This window comes from Hypanus sabinus, chromosome X1, assembly GCF_030144855.1.
Source record: "Hypanus sabinus isolate sHypSab1 chromosome X1, sHypSab1.hap1, whole genome shotgun sequence".
Lineage (NCBI taxonomy): Eukaryota > Metazoa > Chordata > Chondrichthyes > Myliobatiformes > Dasyatidae > Hypanus > Hypanus sabinus.
Genome location: NC_082738.1, coordinates 3846630 through 3862385, shown reverse-complemented (window position 1 = coordinate 3862385; position 15756 = coordinate 3846630). Strand labels below are relative to the sequence as shown.

At 43.3% G+C, this 15756-nt stretch overlaps 1 protein-coding gene across 1 annotated transcript in view; it reads left to right on the top strand.

The window, feature by feature from the left end:
- The window catches only part of LOC132384535 (progranulin-like), an 86235-nt gene that overhangs the window by 46283 nt on the left and 24196 nt on the right, over positions 1-15756 (top strand). Inside the window, exons 10-11 of the mRNA XM_059955686.1 lie at positions 5314-5411; positions 6606-6824. Coding sequence (XP_059811669.1) covers positions 5314-5411; positions 6606-6824 — 317 coding nt within the window. The remainder of the gene's footprint in view (positions 1-5313; positions 5412-6605; positions 6825-15756) is intronic.

Sequence of the window (15756 nt, the reverse complement as noted above, 5' to 3'; positions counted from 1 at the left end):
AGAGCCTCTTTCCAATCAACTGTAATTGGTGGAGCTAAGCCAAGGGGTTGATCTGCTATTAATGATAGTTGAAATGACATAAAACTAGCTTATAGCCTAGAAATGTTTTCTTCCCCCCCCTCCCCCCCCCCCAATCTGGCTTGTAAAAAAACTAAATTCACTTTATCCAGGTGTAGAAGAGGATTTTTGATGATTACCTTGAATATTTCATTAAAATAAGCAGAAGAATTTTTCTTTCTTTATTTTTGACTTTTAACCTTGGGTTTCGATGTTCATTCCTTGCTTTATGTAACTCCTACCTGGAATCCAATGGTACCCATTGGAAAGAGCGAAAAAATGCTCACACTTGTGTACAGTCATCCCTCGGCTGGAGAGAGACTGAGAATCTGTGAAATGGAGGGAGGCTGCAACTGGGTATGCTGGGAAAACAACGTGTCGAGCAAATACCCAAATTAAAAACAGTCACAGCTCCAGGATTTCACAAAAAATGATCAAATATCTTATTCTAATGTTATTAGTGGTATTTTCCCCACCATCCACCAGCTCTCTATTTAATATGCAGCCACTGTTAAGTTCCCCGCTTGCTTATTTTGTTTTTTTTTTATACAGAGGTGCCAGAGCAGCGCTTCAGCAGCACTGCACCCCTGGTGCTGAACCCACATTCTATGTGAAGGACACCAGTTACTGTTCGACTTTCCTTCAAAGACCATCTCGAGCAAACTGGCTCTCTCAAGAGTATTGGCAGTTCTTTGGAACCATTCATCTGCACAAACACTTGTCACAATGGGATCTCTCCTTTGAATGGCATTCTGCAGCATCTTCCCTTGTGCCCTGCTCAGCAGCTCCTGCCCAAACCAGACTACTGTCCTTCAGAAATATGATCCCACCCAACTTTCTTGAATCTTCCACTGGGCAGAAAGTTACAATTTGCTGACACAACATTCCTAAGTTGTATGTCATGGCTCCATGTCTTTAGCTGAAGCCAGAACACTTACGACAGGACACATTGCTTTTGCAGAAAACTGCTAAAATAAAATGCCTCACAGTATAGCAGTAGAAATCTTAACCAGGGCATTACACTGTAAAAGGACTAGATGGGATACAGTTTGTCCAATGTGTTCAGGAAAGTTTCCTTAATCAGTGTGTATAAGTCCCAACAAGAGAGTGTGCAATACTTGATCTGCTAGTAGGGAATGAGACAGGGCAGGTGACAGAAGTTTGTGCAGGGGAACACTTTGCATCTAGTGATCACAATGCCATTAGTTTCAAGATAAATGTGCAAAAAAGATAGGTCTGGTCTGTGGGTTGATATTCTAAATTGCAGAAAGGCCAATTTTGATGATATCAGGATGGATGTGGTAACTAGATTGGGACAGGTGGTTTTCTGGCAAAAATGTATTAGTAAATGGGAGGCCTTCAAAAGTGAAATTGAGTATAAAGCTTGTATGTCCCTGTCAGAATAAAAGGTAAAGGTTTTCAAGAGATATTGAGGCCCTGGTTAAGAAAAAGGAGTTACATTTGACAAAGTTTTCACGTGGGAGGCTGGTCAAGAAGGTTCAGTTGCTCGGCCTTCCAAGATGAGATAGTGAATTGGATTAGATATTGGCTTTTTGGATGAAGCCAGAGAGTGGCAGTGGAGGGTTGTCTCTCTGACTGGAGGCCTGTGACTCGTGGTGTGCTGCAGGGATGAGTGCTGGGTCCTTGTTCTGTATTAACAGTCTGGATGATAATGTGGTTAACTGGATCAGTAAATTTGCCAATGATATTAAGATTGGGGGTGTAGTGGACAGTGAGAAATGCTATCGTGGCTTGCAGCAGGATCTGGTGGAACGATGCAGACAGTGTGAGGTGTTGCACATCAATACGACCAACCAGGGTAGGTCTTACACAGTGAGTGGTAGGACACTGAGGAGTGTGGCAGAACAAAAGCATCTGGGAATACAGGTCTGTAATTCATTGAAAGTTGTGTCACAGGTAGATGGGGTCATTAAGAAAGCTTTTGTCACATTGGCCTTCAAATCAAAATAGAGCCCTGCTGAAAGGTCTCGGCCTGATAAGCTGACTGTACTTTTTTTTCCATAGATGCTGCCTGTCCTGCTGAGTTACTCCATTTTTTGTGTTATTATTGAGTACAGGAGTTGGGATGTTATGTTGAAGTTGTATAAGACGGTGAGGCCTAATTTGGAGTATTGTGTGCAGTTTTGGTCACCTACCTACAGGAAAGATGTAAATATGGTTGAAGGAGTGCAGAAAGAATTTGCAAGGAGGTTGCTGGGCTTGGTGGACCTGTGTTACAAAGTAAGATTGAATAGGTTAGGCCTTTATTCCTTGGAATGTACAAGATTGAGAGGAGGTTTGATAAAGGTATACAAAATTGAGAGGTATAGATATGGTAAATACAGGCTTTTTCTCTCCTAATCGGGGTGATTTCCCATTTCCATTTGTAGCCTTCCGGGTGTTATTGATTTGTCCCGATAATCACCCTGTACTATTACTATTACCCTTCGACTTGAATGAGCAATTCTTTAATATGAACTGTTCTGGACTTTTTTACCACAGATATTCCTTTAGTTTATTCTAATTGTTAAAGTCTCTTTGAATTGAACCATGTTAGAGGAGAGTATTCTACATTCTCTCCCTCAAGGCAACGGTTGAAATTCTCCTCTGCTTTCAATGTGCCTTTGGTTGGTAGAGGAAATACCCGTTTCACCAGAGGTTAAAGGTAGATGCAGCATCTGCAGTTGTAGAAAACTCATGGTTTATCAGCAATAGTGATTCCTGTCTGACGACCTGAAGTAGGCATTTCAAGGCAATAGAATAATACCAGAAACGTAGCCTCTAAATTTTTCCCAATCCTATGGAAAGAAAAGTAAACCATTCAATGTTCTCTTTCACCAAAATCCCCAATATTGAAGCTCTAGTTATACTCAGTTCTGTTGAGCAAGCCATGTCATTCTCCAAATGGATTGAGCCCTGTATGGGAATAAAATACCAGACTGACAGTAAAATATCTCTGAGATGGTGACACCCAGGAATTTAATGTTACTGATCCTCTATACTTCTGAACCTCTGATCACTGACTCATGGGCCTTTGGTTTCTCTCTCCTAAAATGTACAGTCAGTTCCTTGGTCTTGTTGACATTGAGTGAGAGGTTGTTATTACACCACTCATCCAAGTTTACAGTCTCCCTCCTGTGTGCTGATTCATCACCACCTTTGATACAGCCCACAACAGAAGTGTCATCAGCAAACTTGTATACAGTGTTGGAGCTGTACTTAGTCCCCTGCTCTACTTGTTTTACACCTATGACTGTGGCTAAGCACACATCCCTGCAGTGCTCCTATGCTGATGGGGATTGTGGAGGAGATGTAGACCATAGTCAGTTCAGATTAGCAAAAACAAATGAGGAAATCCAGTTCCAGTTGCACAAGGGGGTATTAAGGCCCAGGTCTTGGGGTTTACTGATTAGAGGGGATGATGGTGTTAAATGCTGAGCTGTAATCGATAAAGAGCATCCTGATGTATGCATCTTTACTGTCCAGATGTTCCAGGGTTGTGTGGATAGCCAATGAGATGGCACCTACTGTGGACCTGTTGCTTCAGTAGGCAAATTATTGGATCCAAGTCGCCACTCAGGCAGGAGTTGATATGTTTCAACACCAGCCTCTCACACTTCATCACTATGGATGTAAAAGCCACTAGTCAATAATCATTTAGACAGGTTGCTTCGCTCTGCTTGTGCACCAGCCTGATTGAAGCCCGCTTAAAGCGGGTGGGTACCCCACACTGCCTGAGTGAGGATAAAGATATCTGAATATACCAGCCAGATGATTGGCACAGGTGTTCAGTACTTGGTGCCAGGTACTCTGGCCAGACCGGATGCTTTCCTTTGATTCACTTTCTTGAAGGCAGCCTGTATGTCATCTTCAGATATGGAGACCAAAGGATCATTGGGAGACATGATGCACGATGGTTCTCCCTCCCCCCCCCCCCCCATTCTGGTATTCTGGTAATCAGAGTAATCATAGAAGACATTGAGCTCATCTGGAAGCAAAGCTCTGCTGTCCCCCTATGTCACATGATTTAACTTTGTTGGAGGTGATGGCATTCAAACCTGGCCTCAGCTGTTGAGCATCCCTTGTTGGTTCCAGTCTAGTCCGGAATCTTTTTCTTCCCCAGAAAGATTGCTTTCTGGAGTTCATACCTGCACATCCTGTAGCATTCTTGATCTTGATACTTGAATCTGGCTCTCAGCAAATTCCAGATGTTGAGTTTCATCTAGGGCTTCTGATTGGGGGAAACCCTGAATGATTTTGTGCTGTCACACTCATCCACAGCTGTATTAATAAAGTCTGTAACGACCCTGATGTAGTCATTCAGGTCTTCAGATGAGTGCTTGAACACGGCCCAGTGCACTGACTCGAGGCAATCCTGTAACTGTTCCTCAGCCTTTTGTGACCACCTCTTAGTTGTCAGGCTCTTGAACCCAAGTGGATAACTTCACTCACCTCAATACTGAACTGATTCCACAACCTATGGACTCGCTCTCAAGGACTTGTATCCTTGTCGTGATATTTATTGCATATTTATTATTGCTTTTATTTGCTTTTTTGTTTTTTACACATTGGTTGTTCCATCATTTTTGAGTGCATTTCATTGATTCTATTGTTTCTTTCTATTTACTATGAATGCATGCAAGAAAATGAATCTAGGGGTAGAACATGGTGACGTGTGCAATTTAATAACTACCTTGAGCTTTCATACTTTGTTGGACTGAATGTTTTTGTAATTATACAAAGCTGTTATAACTAAATTTTGTTATTCATTGCATGGTAGCATAGTGGTTAGCGCAACACTTTACAGTACCAGCGACCAGGGTACAATTCCCGCTGCTGCCTGAAAGGAGGTTGTACATTCTCCCCGTGATTGTGTGGGTTTCCAAAGACCTAGCAGTTGGGCATTGTAAATCGTCGTGTGATTATGCTAAGATTAAATCAGGTGAATTGCTGGGTTGCGCGGCTGGAAGGCCCCATTTTGTGCTGTATCTCAATAAATACAAAAAAAACATTGAAGTGAGGGATATAATCTTATCTTCAGATTCCTTAACAAACTATTCAAAATTCATGGCAGAGGGAGAAACTTATTTAAATATACTGCTATTTTGGGTTTTTGTAAATGAGTCTTGCCATTAGAATTAAATTGGCTTTTACCCCTGCACATCCCCATCTTTTCTTTCCTGATTTAATTTTTTCCTTGCTACATATGATGTCACTAGTTTCGTTCAATTAATTGGTAACATATTTTCTTTGCAGTCCATCCAGTGCGGTGCAATGAGACTGTGGCCTGCCCTGAAAATAATACATGCTGCATTCTTGCCACAGGAGATTATGGATGTTGTCCTTTGCCAAATGTAAGATTATTTATACACTTGAAATAAGGTGCTTCATTTTTTGGCCTATTTGACAATTGTATCGGCACTGTAGAGAAGCTTTACAATAGGTTTTAAGTACTGAACCAGCTGAGCCATGCAAACTGCTAATCAATGTGTTACTAGTTCTGTATTAGAAATCTGAAGAATGGGGTGCCAAACTTCAGCTACTTAGATTTTGGCAAGGGAAAGTAATTTCATTCTCAGTATCAAACTGACCATACCTACATGTGGTTGTTGGGCAAGGTCAGCCTTGAACTTTGTAACCATCAGGGCTTGGCTATTAATAGGCAGAACTATAGTCCACAGAAGTGCAGCTTTTCAGTAGATAAATAGGAAATTCATTTAGGTGGGGAAAAAATTGATGCCACAGCCTCAAATGCAAGATTTAATTATTAATCACAACTTGGAGACCAGAACTGTTTACTGTCAGTGAATTAATTTTGTAAAAATTCAATAAGCCCTCACTGCTTTACAATGTAATATATCTGCTAGTTCTACATGTTAGTTAATATTACGTGGCTTGGAGGCACAAAAATCACATGTATATTACATACCCATTTTGCAAGTTCATTAATATCGTGTCTTGGAGGCGCAAAATCACATGCAAGTTCCATATCCATTTTGCAAGATCATTAATATCGTGTCTTGGAGGCGCAAAATCGCATGCAAGTTCCATATCCATTTTGCAAGTTCATTAATATCGTGTCTTGGAGGCGCAAAATCACATGCCCCAGTTTGATGGTATCCATAACCATTGAAATAGGAATACTTGCCTGTTATGTAGACAGTCCCAATGTGGGCCACTGCAATCCACTGGATAATCTGAATAATTGTCCTGTAGTGCCATGTTTTCCCCCAGTCTTCAGCCAACTATGGAGATGTGACTATGTTCATTTCTCGCATATAAGCTTTAAGCTTTGAGATTTGTTATACTTTGGCTTATTTCAAACACTGAAGAAAAATTTCATGGTAGGAATATATCCATAGGTGGATACATTGATCAATGGTGTTCACTCTTAGGCTTGTTTCTAGTGCTCACTTCCGCATGGATCCCTCATTTGTATGGTTTTACCAAGAGGAGTGGTCAGAAATACAAGTTTCTAGCATTGTAATAATGTACTAATTTTTGTTCCTGCATCTAATTACAATGAGTCTTTTATTTTCTCTCATCAGGCAGTTTGCTGCGATGATCGTGAACATTGTTGTCCACACGGCTGGAATTGTACGCCTGGAACTGGAAAATGTTACCAGAAGGACATTTCTATCCCTTGGATGACCAAATCTCCAGCTCTTGTGAAAGAGATTGCGACTGATGTCAAGTGTAGCTGCCAGAATGATCAGACGTGTTGCAAGAATCCTTTGGGAGAGTGGGGATGCTGCCCTCTGCCAGCGGTTAGTTTTAAAAACAAATATTTAGTTGAATCAGGTAAACTTGACAATTGCATCTGTTATGGAGGATTTTTATTGAACTTGAGACTAGGTGCACAGATGAAAGAAAACTGGTGAGTGAAAGCTACATAGGAGAGAAGGGTTAGCTTGATTGTGGAGTAGGTTAAAAGGGCAGCATGATGTTGAGGACCGAAAGGCCTGTGTTGGGCTGTACTGTTCTGTGCTTTAAAAATACTGGTGTTTCCCATCTGAAATGCGATATAAATGTGGGTGTTCACAACATAAGTGGGCAGGATCAGACTACTAGTCCTGTTGGAAGAAAAGTTTATCTGGATTCTGGCTGCTTCATTCACCTTGAGCTAATCCCACTGAGCACAAGTGGATTAAGATGCAATCTGTCAGCCAATTTGGAATTCACCAAGCCCTTTAATCACATGGAGTTTAATTTTATCAACATGTTTTTTTTTTATTGAAAATCCAGACAGTGACATTCTAATAATCCAGCAACCAGTACACCCAGCAAGTTCAAAGGAAGCATAGAAATTAGGAGTGCCACACACTCCTATTTCTGAACAATAGGATAATAAATTACTGAAACAATTGCTTTACTATTTATTCAGATTCTCAATTGCTATCTTGCTTTTCCAAAAGAACATTTTTGTTCTGGATTATTGGCTCAAAAGCATCAATCTTGCACATATCCAGACCCAAATCAGTAGGAAAATATGACATAGATCAGAAGATGTTGAATCCTTGTGGGTTGAATTAAGAAACTACAAGGGTAAAAGAACCCTGATGGCTGTTATATACAGGCCTCTCACCAGTAGCTGGGATACAGGCCACAGATTACAATGGGAAATAGAAAAGGTGTGTCAAAATGGCTTTGTGGCAGACATTCCAGAGGTCCGTTCGGCGTCGGGCAAAGAGCACTGCGAGTTAAATAAAAATACAGAAGGGACAGTGGGCCAGTGGTGAGAGTAGGAGTGTCAGGCTTTAACTTGAGGCTGAGGCCAGAGAAACAGGTTAGAAGGTTTGGCCATGGTTGCCTATTGTACATTGCCTATTGACACTTGGAACTTCCGCCATACTGCTAATGTCTTCCACAGTGAAGACTGATGCAAAATATTGATCAGTTTGTCCACTATATCCTACTCCCCCATTATGTGCGAACATAAGAAATAAGAGCAGGAGTAAGTTATCTGGCTCGTCGAGCTTGCCCCACTATTCAATAAGATCATGGCTGATCTGGCCATGGACTCATCTCCACCTACCTGCCTTTTCCCCATCACCCTTAATTCCCCTACTATGCAAAAATCTATCCAACCTTGTTTTAAATATATTTACTGAGGTAGCCTCCACTGCTTCATTGGGCAGAGAATTCCACAGATTCACCACTCTCTGGGAAATGCAGTTCCTCCTCATCTCCACCCTAAATCTGCTCCCAGAATCTTGAGACAACTTCCCCTAGTTCTAGTCTCACCTATCAGTGGAAACAACTTTCCTGACTCTATCTTAACTATCCCTTTCATAATTTTGTGTTTCTTTAAGATCCCCTCTCATTCTTCTGCACTCCAGTGAGTACAGTTCCAGGTGACTCAATCTTTCCTCATAGTCTAACCACCTCATCTCTGGAATCAAGCTGGTGAACCTCCTCTGCACCATCTCCAAAGCCAGTATATCCTTCCTCATGTAAGGAGACCAGAACTGCACACAGTACTCCAGGTGAGGTCTCACCAGTACCCTGTACAATTGCAGCATAACCTCCCTGCTCTTAAATTCAATCCCTCTAGCAATGAAGGCCAACATCCTATTTGCCTTTTTGATAGACTGCTGCACCTGAAAATCAAATTTTTGTGAGTCATGCACAAGCACTCCCAAGTCCTTCTACATAGCAGCATGCTGCAATCTTTACCATTTGAATAATAATCTGATCTTCCATTATCCTTCCAAAGTGGATGACCTCGCATTTACCAACATGGTATTCCATCTGCCAGAACATTGTCCACTCACTTAACCTATCTCTATCTCACTGCAAACTCTGTATCCTCTGCACAATTTGCTTTTCCTCTCAATTTAGTGTCATCAGCAAACTTAGATACACTACACTTGGTGTCCTCTTCTGGATCATTAATGTATATCATGAGCAATTGTGGGCCCAACACTGACCCCTGCGGCACACTGCTCACTTCTGATTGCTAACCAGAGTAACACCCATGTATCCCAAGCTTTCTATTGGTTAACCAATTCTCTATCCATGCTAATACATCACCCCCAACTCGATGCATCCTTATCTTATGGATAAAACTTTTATGTGGCACCTTATCGATTGCCTTCTGGAAATCCAAGTAAATAACATCCATCTGTTCCCCTCTATCCACTCCGCTCATTATATCCTCAAAGAATGCTGTGATTTTCTTCTTGAGGGGGATGACCACTGGGGTACAATGCATTGGCTCCTTTATCCTTTTCCCCTTCCTGACTCTCACCCAGTTTCTTATGCTGTGCACCTTGGGTGTAACTACTTCTCTATACGTCCTATCTATCACCCCTTCAGCCTCCTGAACAATTCAGAATTTATCCAGTTCCAGCTCCTTAATGTGGATTGATAGAAGCTGCAGCTGGATGCACTTCTTGCAGTTGTAGCGGTCAGGGACACTGGAGGTCTCCCTGCCTTCCCACGTCCAGCAAGAGGAAGAGTCTGACTCCTCTTCTTTTTTCTCCAGTCCTGATGGAGGGTCTTGGCCTGAAATATCAACTGAACTCTTTTTCATTGAGAGGGCCTACTGAGATCCTTCAGCATTTTGTTTGTGTTGCTGCTTTTTTCTACTCAGTCAGCGGACCTGATTTGATATCTCCTCCTCTCAAACATCTGATGTCCGAATTCGTTGCTGGTCAGAGCTCTATTATGCTGCCCCAATCCGACCCTACCTCCTTCTGCTATATAACTCTTCAGCAGAAATTATGCTTGATGCATTGAAATTCTGTTGATGATATTTTCCCAGTTAAAAGAAAAGATATTTTCCCTGTTCAGGTTTTCCAGACAATGATGACTTACAAACCTTTGTAAAGTTCTTCCCCTTTTAGAGATTAGGAATGAAGAAAGAAGGGAGAACGCTCTGCAAGACAGGGTTGAAAAGCTAGTTCTGGAGCTGTTAGGTTTGCTTATTTGTTAAGGGAATTACAGAATGGGTCAATCATTTAATTCTTGATGCATTTTGGGATAGGAATCAGTGCAGGCTGAGACATAGTTAACACAGTGTTGCTATGTCACCAATTTTATTAAAGTGTTGAATCGACTGGTGTTATCACTGCTCAGCATTGTAATCTTATTCCATGCACAACTGAAATGTAAAATAGAACAAATTTGTTGCTGTAAACTTGCAGCATTTACAAATTGGTTGGAATCTGTCTGAACTCAATTCAACAAAAGCAGAAGCGGCTTTTGAAATAAGATTGAGCTGATTGTCTTTGCTCAAGCCTTATAGAATCCTTTGGCTTTGTAAAACCTATTTTTTTTCTTCTGAGAAGGATTTTACATAGCTTCATAAAGCAAATCACAGAAAACATTGACGTATCTAATGTAAAAACAGAAAATGCTGGAAATATTCTGCATATCATGCTACTTTTCTGTTTATATTTCAGATTTCCACAGCATTTATGTCACTTTATGTCACACATAATTCCAGAGGCCCAATCAGCTTTGGGAACAGGGTTACTCTCAGGTCTGCGAAGCTTGTATGAACGGAGAGCTTCGCGGGCATTTGGACGTTCCATGAAGGGAGCAGAACACTGGGAATTAAATAACAGTACAGAAGGGACAAGCAGGGTGGCCATTGTCAAGAGTAGGCCACCAGTGAGAGTAGGAGCACCTGGCTTTGACTCATGAGGGTTCAATAAGAGGCTGAGGCCAAAGAAACAGATTAGAAGGGTTAGTTTTTCCTATTGTTATTGCTGGTTGCTTTTTGTACAGTGCAGGCAGGATGGCAGATATGGCAGTGGGATGCTCCTCCTGTAGGATGTGAGATTCATGGAACCTGATGGTCTCCCTGATGACTACACTCACGGGAAGTGCAGCCAACTCCAGCTCATGGAAGACCACATTAAGGAACTGGAACTGGAGCTGGATGAACTTAGGATCATCCAGGAGTCAGAACAATTGATAGATATGACTTTTGAGCAGGTGGTTACACCCAGAGTGCAGAATTTGGGGAGTAGATGGGTGAACACCGAGAGAGGTAAAGGGAGAAGGAAGTCAGTGCAGGGTCCCCCTGTGGCCATTCCCCTGACCAACAGTTATACCCCTTTGGATACTGATGAGGGGGTAACCTATCTAGGCAAGGCAGCAGCAGCCAGACCAATAGCACTGAGGTCAGCTCTGAGCCTCAGAAGAGTAGGGTGAAGTCAGGTGGAGCAGTAGTCATGGGGGACTCTGTGGACAGATAGGAGATTCTGTGGCAGCACAAGAGACATCAGGATAGTGTGTTGTGTCCCGGGTGCTAGGGTCCAGGATACCTCTGAGCAGCTGCAGAATATTCTCGAAGGGGAGGGTGAGCAGCCAGAGGTCGTGGTACATGTTGGTACCAATGACATAGGCAGGAGAGGGGTAGAGGTCCTGTGCAGTAAGTTTAAGCAGTTAGGGATGAGGCTGAAGAGAAGGACCTCTAAAGTGGTAATCTCCAGATTACTGCTGGTGCCACAAGCTAGGGAAGGTCAGATCAGGGAGATAATGCAGATGAATGAGTGGCTGAGGAGATGGGGCAGGGTTTCAAGTTCTTGGATCATTGGACCCTTTTCTGGGGAAGGGCTGACCTGTACAAGTGGGATGGGTTGCACCTGAACTGGAGGGAAACCAATATCCTGCGAGGAAGTCTTGCTAATGCTATTGGGGAAGGTTTAAACAATTGTGGGGATGACTTGCAGCAGACTGAAATGCTTGATCATATAGACATTAAGAAAGAGGACATGCTGGAGCTTTTGAAAGGTATTAAGTTAGACAAGTTGCCAGGACCAGATGAGATATATCCCAGGCTACTGTGGGAAGTGAGGGACGAGATTGCTGAGCCTCTGGTGACTATCTTTGCATCATTGATAGAGATAGAAGTACCAGAGGATGGGAAGGTTGCAAATGTTGTTCCTTCTTTCAAGAAAGGGAGTGGAGATAGCCCAGGAAATTATAGACCAGTGAGTCTTACTTCAGTGGTGGGCAAGTTGAATATCCTGAGGGGCAGGATTTATGAGCATTTGGACAGAACTAATGTGATTAGGGATAGTCAGCATGGGTTTGTCAAGAGCAGCTCATGGCTTACAAACCTGATTGAATTCTGTGAGAATGTAACAAAACTGATTGAAGGTAGAGCAGTGGATGTAGTGTGTATATATATCTGGATGAGGAAGTGGAGGGATGGGTTAGTAAATTTGCTGATGACGCCAAGGTTGGGGGTGTTGTGGATAGTGTGGAGTGTTGTCAGAGGTTGCAGCACAACATCGATAGGGTGCAGAACTGGGCTGAGAAGTGGCAGATGGTGTTCAACCCAGTTAAGTGTAAAGTGGTTCATTTTGGTAGGTCAAATTTGAGCACAGTATGATATTACTAGTAAGACTCTTGGCAGTGTGGAGGATCAGTGAGATCTTGGGGTCCATGTCCATAGGATATATAGACCTTAGTTAGACCCCACTTGAAGAACTGTGTTCAGTTCTGGTCACCTCATTACAGGAGGTAGGATAAGGCCTCACCTTGAGTATCATGAACAGTTTTAGGCTGCTTATCTAAGAAAAGATGTGCTGGCATTGGAGATGGTTTAGAGGAGTGAAAGGGTTATCGTATGAGGAACATTTGATAGCTCTAGGTCTGTACTTCCCAGAATTTAAATGGATGGGGGGGGGGGGGGATCTCATTGAAACCTTCTTAATGTTGAAACACCTAGACAGAGCAGATGTTGAAAGGGTGTAGTCCCATGGTGAGGGAGTAGTCTGGGTAGAGGGTCACTCATTTAAAGCAAGCGCAGAGAAATTCTTTAGCCAGGGGTAAATTAGTGGAATTTGTTACTACAGGCAGCTGTGGAGGCCAGGTTGTTGGGTGTATTTAAGGCAGAGCTTGATATGTTGATTGGACACAACATCAAAAGTTATGGGGAGAAAGCCAAGGAGTGGGGCTGATGAGGTGGGGGTTGGGGGGGGGGGGGAAGGATCAGCCATGATTGAATGGCAGAGTAGACTCTAGACCAAGTGGCCTATTTCTGCACCTATGTCTTTGTGTTCTTATTAACTGCAACTTAGCTATGCTTGACCGACAATTCAAATGAGCACTAAATGATTAAGCTTGGCACTTCTGAAGAGGGAAGCAGTTTTCAGAGTTTACACCCATAAATGTTGTGTTCATAGTTTTAAACACAGATTTCCAGTATTTGTAATATTTTAGCTTTGTCATGATGGTGATAAAAATTAAAGTAGTATTTCTGTTATGTAATGCAGAGCAGTCAGGTCCTGATCTTGGATGCTAATTATATTAATTGCTAGTCTGTCCATGACAGTGCATTTCAACAGTTACATTTTTCTTCAGAAGTATCGAGACTTGCTAGTGTATTGGTTGTTGTAAATTAGCCCCTGGAGCAGATAAGTGGCAAAAGCCTCAAAGTGCAAATGTAAGAACATAATCCTGTAATGTAGAAGTAATGGAATTGGGACTATTGAATTTTTTTTGGCTGAGAACCAGCATGGACCTCCTGGCAGAATGGGTCCTTCCTTTGTAACCTGAGCCACTTCCCAGTAATAAATCCAAATTGACATGTTGGTCTCTTTTAGCATCATAGATTGCTTGAACATTGAGTGAAATATCAAGTGCTGAAGCTATTTCTAGGTTGTTTCACAGATCAAACTTGACCTCTGTTTCATTGACTTTATAAAAATGAAATTAGTGTATGCATGTTCTGTAGTAGTTGGGAATGAAGCCATCAGTAGCAGATTGCTAAAGTTTTCGACCTTGTACAGGGTGTGGGGGTGAGATATTCTTTTAGGGGTTGGCCCTCAAATGCTTTGCAGTGAGTGAGTATGTAGTAACTGGTGGAGGTTGTGAAGTTCAATTTATCATTTTCAAATAACCCATTGTGTATTTAAATTGAATGTGATCAATTTACAGTTTGTTAGTGTCGATGGAATCTGTCTAGTCTGGTACCCTTGGGACTTGACCAGAGGCAGACCAGAGAAATTGCCCTCTGTTCTGAATAGAACTATTCTTTAATTATAGATAACTACAGCCTCTTTTCCTCCTCCCCCCACCCCCCCACACCACCACTACACCCCCATTACATAAGGAATAAGAGAACCAAGTAATTTCAGAATTCTGTATATCTGAAATGCTGTCAATTGAAGTTACTGTCAACTAAGATTGCAATTGATGTTAATTAGCCTCAGATTAATTTTTGATCTTGGATCTCCATTAAATTAGTTAATTTGGTGCCTAGGGCTGTATTATGAATTGAGACGGTTTTGATACACTCTCACTATCCTCATCTTTATTAGAATAATCTTCAGGGTTAAATGATTTTCAGAACTTGACTCTTCTGTCAGAGTTCTCTTGGCAATCACATCTTAATTTGATGCTTTAACTTTGCTGTAACAGGCAGTTTACTGTGAAAATCATATACACTGCTGCCTCAATGGCCCCAAGGGTAGTCTTCAGACAGGGATCTGTAAATGCATGTGTACTTCAATTTACATGATCCTGTAGCAATGTACTACATCTCGTGAATCTTGTGAATTGGTCTACCATAGTTAGGAGGTACCGCGCTCCTCGGGACACTGGTAGGGGGCCCACGATATCCACATGAATGTGGTTGAACCTCTGGTGGGTGGGTTCAAACTGCTGTGGCGGGGCTTTAGTGTGCTGCTGCACCTTGGCTGTTTGGCACTGTGCGCACGTTCTGGCCCATTCACTGACCTGCTTGCGAAGTCCGTGCCACGCAAACTTGTTGGAGACCAGTCGGACGGTTGTCCTGATAGATGGGTGCGCCAAACTGTGTATGGAGTTGAAAACTCGCCGCCTCCAGGCTGCCAGGACGATGGGGCGAGGTTGGCCGGTAGCCACGTTGCACAGGAGGGTCCTCTCACCTGGGCCTACGAGAAAGTCCTGCAGCTGCAAACCTGAGACTGCGGTCCTGTAGCTGGGCATCTCGCTGTCTGCCTGCTGCGCCTCCGCCAGTGCTACATAGTCCACCCCCAGGGACAGGGCCTGGACAGCTGGTCTGGAGAGTGCGTCCGCCACGACGTTGTCCTTTCCTGAGACATGCTGGATGTCCGTTGTGTACTCGGAGATGTAGGACAGATGTCGCTGCTGGCGAGCCGACCAGGGATCGGACACCTTCGTGAACGTGAAGGTCAATGGTTTGTGGTCCGTGAACGCGGTGAACGGCCTGCCTTCGAAGAAGTACCTGAAATGCCGGATTGCCAGATATAGTGCCATCAGCTCCCGGTCGAAAGCACTGTACTTGAGTTCGGGTGGTCGTAGGTGCTTGCTGAAGAACGCCAGGGGTTGCCAGCGCCCCTCGATGAGCTGCTCCAGCACCCCACCGACTGCTGTGTCAGATGCGTCCACCGTGAGTGCGGTCGGAACGTCCGTTCTGGGGTGCAGCAGCATCGCGGCATCTGCTAAGGCTTCCTTGGCTTTAACGAAAGCGGCCGCGGCCTCCTTGTCCCAAGTAGTGTCCTTGCCTTTACCCGACATCAGGGTGTACAAAGGGCGCATGATACGGGCTGCTGAGGGGAGGAAACGGTGGTAGAAGTTCACCATACCAATGAACTCCTGCAGGCCTTTGACCGTGTTGGGCCGGGCAAAGTGGTGGATCGCGTCTACCTTAGCGGGCAGAGGTGTTGCCCAGTCTTTGGTAATCCTGTGGCCCAGGAAGTCGATGGTATTGAGACCGAACTGGCATTTGGCCGG